This window comes from Drosophila ananassae, chromosome 2R (assembly GCF_017639315.1).
Source record: "Drosophila ananassae strain 14024-0371.13 chromosome 2R, ASM1763931v2, whole genome shotgun sequence".
Lineage (NCBI taxonomy): Eukaryota > Metazoa > Arthropoda > Insecta > Diptera > Drosophilidae > Drosophila > Drosophila ananassae.
This window is the reverse complement of record NC_057928.1, coordinates 15,002,631-15,013,512: the sequence shown is the minus strand read 5'-3', so window position 1 is coordinate 15,013,512 and position 10,882 is coordinate 15,002,631. Positions and strand designations below refer to the sequence as shown.

Genomic DNA, 10,882 nt, shown 5'->3' with positions numbered 1-10,882 from the left:
CTCTTAGCCATTTGTTTTGCATTGAGACTGACTTACGAAAGCGGCCAAGTGAACAACAATGAATCGGAGTGACGTCGATGTGGGCGGCGGGTGAAGGGGCAGCCGGAGACCTGGACCTCCAAAAACCCCCATAAACATACTAACACGAACATATTTCAATGCAAAATTTACATACGACAAGAACTCAAACAACAACAGAAACAATGAGCACACACAAGAACGAAGGCAATACAAAGGGATCTGCACTGGCCAAAAATCTTAAAGGCTTTCTTTTAGCCATTTATGCTTAAAGCCAGGTTTCAGAACTTCAAAAATAATCTATAATTAGAGTGTTGAATGTTTGAAAAATATATAAAAATTTTTGGCATTTTGAGAGAATTGAACACATTTTTAGGTTTAAACCTCTGAGATCCTCTGTTCAAAAGCCTGTTTTACTTTTCATATAGAATGGAATAAAAAGAATTCTATGAACAATCTGTATTTTGAATATTAAATTATGAATATTAAATAAAGATAAGCAATATAAAAAAGTAATCAAGAATACTATATAATAAAGAATATTATAAATTTTATCTCAAAGTTCTGGAAATTTAAGGAAGAGTTTCCAAACATCTTGATACCAAGATTCAATTCATTCTATTTCAATTGGATTCTATTCCACTTATTAAACTTTAAAAGGTTTTGTGAAGTAATAATATCTTAAATGTTAAAGAGTTAAGGTCAAAGGTAATTTAAACTTCAAAATAAAACATTTTTGAAAACATTTTTTCTAAAAACCCGTGTTTTTCAAACTTATCTCATCTTTATATCGACCTTCTTTGTTTCTTCTTTAAAACAAATATTATAAACTCTCTCTCTTACAAAAAAATAAACAAACTAATACGGAACATGATGTTTAATTAACAATAATAGCAAGATCACTTTTTTCCGTGCATCATGCGAAAAAGATGGCTAAGACAAACATGGTCAGAGTGTCTAGTGCGTGGTACTAAGCCACAGTAGAGTCTTGCCAACTATGATGGTACCTCCCCAGGCTGCCCCTTCTGGCGGACCCCGGAAAGCACAAAACATGCACAATAGACGCCTCAAGTGGTCGGGCCAAGTGAAGATGGAGATGAAGATGAGCTGCAGACCGACACCAGACCATTGTTCTAGGTGGGCATCGACGAATCCGCCTCCGCCTCTGCCTCTGCCACTGCCCCTGTATCTGCCTCCGATTCCGCCTCCTAGACGATCCATAATGCCGATGCTGCGTGGCCAATTGTTTATGTCCGACACTGACTAGGTGGCTACTGTTTGGCTGGCCATTTACCAAATTGTGCTTTCGGATGGTGGCCTAACCAGGCGTAACTAACTTTTTGTAATTTACCTGGTTTACCTCCTAGCCACAAGGGAAACTTCCGTACACTTCCGCTGAAGATCGATCTTTGTTTTCCAAATTTTTTTGCCATCCACCTTGTCTAATGAGGAAGGGTTTGGGGGTCCGCCTTCCTACCACATTTGTGGGGCATCTGCATGGAATTCCCTGATGGCCGCTTCATCTCCGGTTTCCACTTGCAATCGAGTGTTCTTGAGCTGCTTTATTGTCTTACACTCTCGCTCTTGTTGGGGTCCGAGCTCCATCCATCCATCCGTCCAAGTCATCCATCTTGGGGCTAAAAAGTGCCCATGTACACTGTACACCCCACCTAAACTGGTTTCGGTCTGCTCTTGCTCTGCATTGTATCGCAGTTTTTTCTTTAATTATTTCTGTTTTTTATTCTACTCTACTGGTATAAGGGGTTGGTTTACTTTTCGAGAACTTCGAATTGAAGAACTTCTTAGCCATGAAGATAGTTCCACTTGAAAGACTTAAAGAGAGTCTATTATTTATCGAATATATTGCCACTAAAGCTCTTCATTTCTTAGAGTATTCCCTCTTCGTCTTAAAAACCTATACCTCTCACACACATATATACCTTATTTTTTAATATGTACCATAATTATGTTGTTTATAGCACTCGGGCATGAGTCAACAGCAACAAGTTGGGGCATTACCGGACGCTTTCTGGCCAAAAGTTGTTGCCGCTTCCATTGTCTCCTCGGCTGGCTGGCAAAGAACTGGAAGTGCAACTGAATCTGGAACTGGAGAACTCTATGGTTATGAGAGATGTGTGTCAGTGACATGAGGGCTCTGTGAAGGATCTGTCACTTTGGCGGTCGTTGCAAGCAGAGCGCGTAAGTCAAGTCTCTTTTGGCCGAATTGAAGCCCAAGCCTGCCCAGCAGGCCGGTCATAAACCACTCTCCCTCAAAGTGTTCAAGCCGAAAAAAAGTAAACAGTAAACCGTATTACAAAACCCAGTGCCAGTGCCAGACCATAAACGAAAAAGGCAGGCGAACAAAACAACCGTAAAAAGGTCAGCCACCGGCTCAAAGCTGGGCGTGAGAATGACGCTTGGCTCCAAGGGGTTTCGGCCCGGCCCGATCCGATCCGATCCGGTCTGGGTTCCGGAACCAAGGCGACACACATCCGAAGCCGCTCTATAAATGTACAGCAAACAGATCACAAGCCCAGAACTGAGAAAATTTATATGTAATTCTGTCCACTTTTAAATGTCTTTGAGGTCTTTTGGGGGGACATTAGTTAGGTGTACGTTTTTAGTCTTTTTTTTTTTTTGCTATTTTGGTTATTCCATCCATATATTATTTTATATTTTTAGAGCATCATACAAATAATTTTCCCTGAAGTATATGAAACAGAAGTGCTTTTTTAAGGACTTAAAATGAAAAATTCTCTGTTCTTTAATAGAGGATTTTATACCCAGATATCATAGAATCCAACATATTTAAAAAAAAATGAGCAAATGAATCAAAATAATACAAAACAAATAAATAAAATATAAACAAGAAAGGAAAGCTAACTTCGGGCGGAGCCGAAGTTAAAATACCCTTGCAGTTCAGTCGCAGTCCGCTAGGTGGCGCCACGCATCTTATATTATTAGATATATAGCGGATCGTATATAGGCGGCCGATCCTTATGAAATTTGGCAAATCAGATTATTTTATCCAAAATAGAATCTGTACCAAGTCCCATCTTTCTAACTTAAAAAACACCAAAGTTATGCCAATTCCGATCGTTGTATGACAGCTATTGGATATAGTCGGCCGATCCTTATGAAATTTTGTACATAAGATATGTTGATCAAATATAACATGTGTGGAAAGTCCCAACCCTCTATCTTAAAAAACAACGAAGTTATGGGATTTCCGATCAATCAGTTATATGGCAGCTATAGGATATAGTCGACCGATCCCGACCGTTCCGACTTATGTACTGCCTGCAACAGAAAGAAGGGTGTGTGAAAAGTTTCAACTCGATAGCTTTACAACTGAGAGACTAGTTTGCGTAGAAACAGACAGACAGACAGACAGACAGACAGACAGACAGACAGACAGACAGACAGACGGACAGACGGACATGCTCATATCGACTCAGGAGGTGATCCTGATCAAGAATATATATACTTTATAGGGTCGGAGATGTCTCCTTCACTGCGTTGCACACTTTTGACCAAAATTATAATACCCTCTGCAAGGGTATAAAAATATAATTCTTTGAACTGTAGTTTTGAATTTAACAACAAAAATGGAGAAGCATGGACACTTGGAAACCAATCATCTAGTATGCTTATTCGAAATAAATAAAAGATCACTTTTTAAATAAAACCTAAGGATGAACTGGAAACCAAGAAACCTCCCAAGATTTCAACTAAGCGATCACCAGAACTCAAAAAGAAAAACAAGAAAAATCAACGATTGGATAAGTATATGTTAATAAAATATGAAGATAAAATACATTTTGAATATAAAAAGAAACAAAGAAGTTATCAGGGAAACCGATCGATGTTTAAAGAAAGAGAAGTTTAAACAAAATATTAAAACAAAATAAAAATTAAATAATAATGTATACAAGAAGTCAGTGTACGTTGCTTCAATAAGATAGGCCATTTTAAGAGTGTGTTCAAAATTAGAAGAAAATAAGAAATCTGAAGAATCAGAATGGGAAGATCATCAAAGGTTTCCATACGTAGCTCCAGTAAGATAAGCCATACCCCTTAAAAGTTTAATTCATAATAAACCAATAATATAAGAAAATAAGGAAAAAATCAGAAAAGGTAACCCAATATTCAAAAATAAAAAATAGTCCATTTTAAGGTATTAAATAGAATTGGAATAATTTGAATAAGAATAAACTTAGCCTTTAAAGAAGTAGGATAGCTCCAAATCAATACAATTAATAAAATAAAATAATCATTAAAAATAAATAAGAAAATAAGGAAAAAATTTTAAATGTTAATGATTGCTTCACAACGTTTCAGTTTGCAATGAAATTTTAGGGAGATGAACTGGTATTTATATAGAAAATGTTATAGGAATAGTCCTAATTATTGAACACTAAAAGGTGGAAAGGTGGAAAGGTGGAAAGCCTTTCACAGGACTTTGGTCACTTTAGGTAAACTTTTCAAAAGTTTTTAAAAAAGTAAAGTTTCCGACTAAGCATGCTTTGCATATTTATTCAATTTATTTTCTTCTGAAGTAAAAACATTAGATTATGTTAGATTAGAATTATAAATGTACATATATGTTTATTAAAAAAAGTACAATCCTATAGGTTCTATTACTTAAATTATTAATAATTTGAAAATATTATTTTTTAAGGCTTAGGTTTGTAGAAAGCTTAGTTAATCTTTAAAATCTTACTGCACTTATTAACATTAATATTTATCCCAAAAAAAGAAAAGTTTAATGTCTTAATAATACTAAAATGTTTAGATTATTTCCACCATAAACCCAGAAGAAGGAGATCTATCTTCAGTTGGGAAATAGGAATGTTGCAAGTAGCTTTCCCATCGCAGGCTGTTCCAGAGGAAGTGCACGAGTTCAAGGGGCCAAGCCGCAGAATGGGGTCAAAAGAGGCAGCCGTTTCTGGTCTGGTCAGTCGAAAGGGCAGTGGCGCGCTGCCAAGGAAAAACCCAGTAAAAAGAAAATTATTTTCAATTTACATTTTCAAGCTAGAGGGGGGGTTGTTGCTGTTGCTTTTCATGGCTATGAAGGGAGTGTGAGGGAAGGTAGGGGCTATTTTGGCCATCATGGTTTATGGTTGTCGTTGCCTGGTCGGTCTAATGTAATAGTTTCTTGCCATTGCAGCTGTTGTTGTCATTACCTGAGCTGCTGTTGTTGCTTTTGTTAAATTTTCTGTTGGCCAAACGGAAATAAAGTTAAAAGAGAAGCTCAAAGACAAAGCAACTAGAGAGTAATATTTTCTCTTAATTGGATTGTATGTGGATCGCATGTTATGGTTCTGTGCTTGGCTTAAATGCCATCCACTCCTCCACTCTGAAATCTAGAAAGTTACAGAGAGCTTGACGAATTTGTGATTAAATTAAATGGGGAAATTAGTCTAAATTATGGAAACTGAGAACATAAAATGGTTAGTAGCTAGGTAGTAATAGAAGAGGTTCATGTCCATAAGCAAATTAGGCCTGAAAGAGAGCTATATGATACCTAGTACTTCATAGATTACAAAAATCTTCCGATAACCCTTGAAATAAAAACCTTTTTTCCATTTCATGTTATACAACATCAGCAAAATATATACTTTATTTTATTTATAACATATTCTCTTTTATGCAAATTAGATTTGTTTCTCTGGTTAGTTGTGTCTGTCACGTAAATTTCTGCCCTGGCTTAGACTTCATAGATAATAATACCGGTACTAGATCGCTTGAGTTTAGTTTCAGAATTAGGCTTCGCTGGAGAGTTAAAAAACAGAGTATATATATAATATTTTTTACAAAAAAAAACATAAATTAAGTATAGAATTATAATTTCTCAATCATGTTTAGGCCTCATCACAGGAGCAGGGAGTCTTGAGGAGTTAAAGGTTACAAGTTTTTTTTTTTTGGCCTTTTTGGGAAAAGCAGCTTGTGATTTGTAGAGTATATTGCTCCCGAAACGATTTTGTGCTAAAAATACAGATACGAATTCTATTCTATGCCCCGTTCCCATTGCCACGGTCCATCACCCGCTCAGATCTGCAGCACACGCTTCACGTCGACGGTGGGAAAGGAGGCGAACTGGCCGTGAGTAGCGCGATGTGGTTTCCGGTGCAGGTACTCCGTCAGGATGTCCGAGGCCAGCTGGGAGGCCTTCGAACTGATCTCGCCCTTGGGTGGCAGTGGCTGGTGCCGCCGTTGGAGCGCCACCGAATTGATGTTGCCCGCACCCACGGCATCCTGGGAGCGCACCTGCAGCAGGGACAGCACCCAGGCGTGCTTCATCCGGGTCAGTTCCGATTCCAGGGCATTGATGCGCTGATCCTGTGGCTGCGGCACGTAGAGAGGTTCGAACTGGGACAGTTTGGCGCGCATGTCCTGCGCCTGCAGGCGCATTCGCTCGCTGCGCTCCTGATTGAAGGCGTTCTTGAGGAGAAGCACCTCCTCGGCCACCACGGGAGCAGTGCCCGCCGGCGCCGAGTAGCTGATGTTGGTGCTACCAGCAGCCCCATGGCCGGATCCAGCGGCGGAGAGATTGTGCGGCGAGTGGGTGTCGGAGACGGACTGGTTCTTGCCCGCACTGGTGTTCAGTTTCAGTTTGTCGCGCAGATCGCTCTTCTCGCTCTCCAGGGCGTCGATGTCGCTCTGCAGGTGGTCCATCGTCTCCTCGAACTCCTTCTCCTTGAGCTGGAGCTGCTGGCGCGTCTCCTCGTACTGCTGCTTCCACTTGGACACCGTGCTCTCGAACTCGTTCTGCAGGACACTCAGCTTCTTCTCGGCGAGGTCCTTGCGGATCTGCATCTCGCTCAGCTCGTTCTGCTTCATCTTTGCCGCCAGTTTCAGTGACTTGATGTCCGCCTCGCGGTTCTCCAGCGTGGCGGCCAGTACGTTCTTCTGCTCCAGCTGCTTCTTGATGAGCTGGGCCCGCTGCACGATGGGTGTGCTCTGGGCGGCCGAGCGTGGCTGTGCGGCATTGGTCGCATTGGCCGCCGACATAATCTCGTACTCTTTGTCCAGCAGGTGCTGGGCAATGTGCTGCAGGTCGGAGTTGGCCTGCGTCAGCAGCGTCTTGAAGTTGTGGGTGGGTCCGCGATCGTCCTGCTCGTAGATCCGCTCGCAGGCGGCGGAGAGCAGGGACCAGTACTTGTCCTGCGGTATCGTATGCTCCGCCGCATTGTCGCTCTCGATGGTGGACACGATGGCGGCCAAGGAATGCCGTGTGGCCTGGTTCATGGCCGACATGATGCGGCTGATGTTCTGGGCCATGCCCCGCATCGCCTCCACCTTGTGCTGCGACAGGCCGCTCTTGATGACGTGCTGGTCGTTGGGGAGCCGGCGCTTGATCAGCTTCACCTGCTGCCGCACGCTCTCCATGCTCTCGTTCAGGAACTGAATCAGCAGCACCGAGTCGCTGGTGGCGCCCGCCTCCTGGATGATCACCTTCGCGGTGGCCGTGTCACTCAGTATGCTCTCGCAGGCGGCTCCCAGCGAGGCCACGCAGTCGCGAATCATCTGGATTTCGTTCAGCAGCTCCTCGCCGGCCAGCAGCACCGAGTTCATGGCATTGAAGAACGCCACACACTTCTCGATGTTGTCCGTGGTGCTGTTCTCGTCCAACTGATTCGACTTCAGCAGCTCTATGATCCCGTCTACGATCTTCTCCTGGGCCACCATCTCTGGCAGGGAGCTGCCGGCTCTCAGGAGCGTATCCGGCTGGCAGCTGTTCAGGCCGTACAGGATCTGGTGCAGGGCGCACTGCAGGCTATGGACGTAGTGCAGCAGCCGGCACTTGAAGGCGTACTGCTGCACGGCATGGCCCTGTGTGACCGCCTCCCTGGTGATGGCATCCACAGCCGGGAAACGCTCACGTGTATGCGACACCACAATGCCGCACTTGAACACGATGCGGGAGATCAGCAGCACCACCAGAATAGAGTCGTGGTCACCGCCACGGCTCATGAACGACTCCGGCATGAAGGCAGTCAGCATCTGGACGTGCTCGTTGGCCTGACTGAGTTCGATCTGGCGCAGTTGGACGTCGATGGCGCGAGTGTAGGCCTTGGACTCGGCAAACATCTGCTTGTAGTCGATGGTCTCTGTGGCCAGCTTGAGGCTCGGGTCCTGCAGCGACTCCTTGTCGTTGCTGGAGCTGCGCTCCCTCAGTTCGGTCAACTGGTCGTTCAGCTTCTGCACCAGTTCCCTGAACTTGGTGATGGTCTGGTCGCGATCATAGATGGTCTCTATGGCCGCATCCCGCTCCCGCAGCACATCCTTCTTGGCGGCATTGGCCAGATCCAGTTCCTCGCGCAGATCCAGTTCCAGTTCGTGATTGCTCTCCACCAACTGTTCGTGGACCTCCTCCAGAGCCTCCAACTGCGAGATCTCTTCCTCGAGCAGCTTCACCTTGTCCTCCAGTTCCATTTTCTTCTCAGCCAGTTGCTCGACCATCTCTTCAGCCCCGAGTGCAGCATCGACTTGTTCCTGTCGCAAAATTATTCATTATTTTATGATTTTCAAAAAATGTTTCAAGAAAGAGGTTGAAAGTTTTGATTTTTAGTTTTTGGGGAAATGGACAATTGTACAAAATTTACCTCCTTGGGAGACCGATATATAATATGGATTAAGGCGGGCCAGCAAAAAGAAAGGCAATGGAAAAGATTCGCTTTAGAACTTGGGCAAAGAATATGACTGATCTGGTGGAGACATCGAAGAGGCTTGCTCTTGAGCCGATGTCTCCTTCTTCCATAACATAATTAGCAAAAAAAAGGCAAAAGATAGCCAGGAAAGGGAAGCAACTCAGAGGTAAGCCAATACAGAGGTGCACGGAAAGCCGATCGTAAGCGGAGGGTGAGAGGAATCTGAGCTGGACTCGAATCCTGGAAAGCCTACCTGCAAGTCGGCGACTGTGGCTTCCAATTCGTCGATTTTGGCGCTCAGCTTCTCCTTGGTGCGCTCCAGTTCGGTCACCTCGGATCGCTTCATCTCCAGCTCCTTGCTGAGCTTCTGGATGTCGTGCTTGTCGTGGGCGGACAGATCCCTCAGCCGCACCAGAGTGTCCTTCAGACGGATGTTCTGCTGCTCCAGCTGTTTGAACTCGTAGGTGGAGAGACCCACTGCATCGCCACCACCCTCGCTGGAGATGTTGCTGAGGGTGGCCTCCGCTTTGTTTTGCATCTCGGAGCGGAGCAGTTCCAGGTCCACCTCCAGCTCCTCGATGCGCTCCTTGGACGACTCCAGCTCCAGCTGGAGAGTATCGGCCTTCTCCTCGGCCATTTCCTTGTCCAGGGTGATCATTTCCACGTTGTCGGCCAGCTCGGACATCTCCTGGGCGTGCTGCTCCTTGGCCTCGATGGCATCCTTGGCCTCCTGCTTGGCGCGCTGCAGTTCCTTCTGCAGCGAGGCCTGCGCTGCCATGATCTTGGTGCGGAACTCCTGCAGCTGCTCGAACTGGATCTTCATCTTGTCGAACTCGCGCAGCCGCTCCTTGTCCTCGTTCCGGCGCTGCTTGAGTGTCTCCAGTTTCTCGGTGAGATCGGCCACCTGCGTCTGGAGCTCCGCGCTGGTTTTCTGCGCCTCCAGCAGGGCGGTCTTGTCCTCGGCCCCGGAGTTGGGCGGTGTGGTGAAGGAGGGCGATCGCATCGGCTGCGAGGGCGTGAACTGTGGCTTCAGGATCTCCAGGAAACCCGTCTCCACGAACGAGGCCCTCTTCGAGGAGGCGTGCGAACCGGATCCGTTGCCGCCGGCGGCACCCTCGGCCAAGGAAGTGCTGGATGCCTCCTTGTCTTTGCTGTTCTGCGGCGCCAGGCTCTTCCTCGGTCCGATGCTGCTGCTGGAGGCAGTGCGCTCGCTCAGGGACGTGGCCAGTTGGGTGCGGGAGCCCAGGAGCGATTGCCGGCTGGAGGAGAGCGAGGTGCGCGACCCACTAAGCCGCGCCTTTGTGGGCTGGGCGGTCGTGGGCGTGGCCCCGCTAACGTCCTCGGTGCTGCGCCGGCTGCCAGATGCGGAACCTGGAGCTGGCTCCAGCAAACGCAGCTGCGTGGGCCGCACGAACATGCCGCAGTTCTCATCGCACTGGAAGTACTGCTGGCCCTTGATGGAGCCGCTGTTCTTGCCCTTGGGCTCGTCCAGCACGACGCCCACCCACTTGCCGACGGCGAAGCTGGTCATGCCGACGTAGGCGACCGTGCCGAGCAGATCCTTGCCGGTCAGCTCGACGCGGGCGCCCACTTTCAGGTTCTTCTCGGACATCTCGCTCTCTCTCTCTCTCTCTGTCGGGGATCTCTCTTGGTTCTTGGTTGTTAGTGTGTGCGTGTCAGGTGGCCAGGATGTAAGCTTGAAGATGTGTGTCTCCTGTGTGGCGGAAGACGTGTAAGTGGTTCTCCTGGTTGGTAGTGCTCCTTGGCTAAAACCTGTCAGGCTCTTCTCACTCTTGTCACGTCGTGCTAGCGAAAATGGCAATGGGCTTGGGGAGAAAACAGAAAATGTTGACATCATTAGTCACCACTACAGACGGCCCACAGGTAGCCCCCGACTATTCGGTTGGCAATTGGACTCAGTACCTGTTCCCCTTGGTTCAGTCCCCAGTTCCAGAGTCTGATGTGGCGTTCTTTGTCTCCGGATTCCGTTTAAAACTTACCATTTGCCCCGAACTCCTGTTGCAGGCTTCTTAAAAAATTGCAATTACGGTGTTTTCTTTTGTGGGAGGGCACCCCCTTAAAAATCTGGTGATGATGGTATTTTCGAAAATACCAAAAATGGTCCCCCTAATTGCGCTATTTTTTAAGTATATTTTTAAAAGGAATATTTAAAATAATGATAAACTATAAAAAAATAAATCAATTCTTTA

General features: G+C 46.0%; 1 protein-coding gene across 2 annotated transcripts; it reads right to left on the bottom strand.

Annotated features, from left to right (window-relative positions):
• Positions 1-5,659: 5,659 nt before the first annotated feature.
• LOC6506683 (dynactin subunit 1) lies at positions 5,660-10,794 on the bottom strand. Of its 2 annotated transcripts, none has more exons than XM_001957384.4 (3): positions 10,596-10,794; positions 8,926-10,498; positions 5,660-8,517 (listed from the first exon to the last, which is right to left on the bottom strand). In XM_001957384.4, exons 2-3 carry the CDS (start codon positions 10,282-10,284, stop codon positions 6,070-6,072), a joined length of 3,807 nt encoding a protein of 1,268 aa, XP_001957420.1. In that variant the 5' UTR covers positions 10,285-10,498; positions 10,596-10,794; the 3' UTR covers positions 5,660-6,069. The 2 variants fall into 2 exon arrangements, with proteins under 2 accessions (XP_001957420.1, XP_014764864.1); XM_014909378.3 differs by having other exon boundaries at positions 10,673-10,794.
• Between the last annotated feature and the right edge of the window lie 88 nt (positions 10,795-10,882).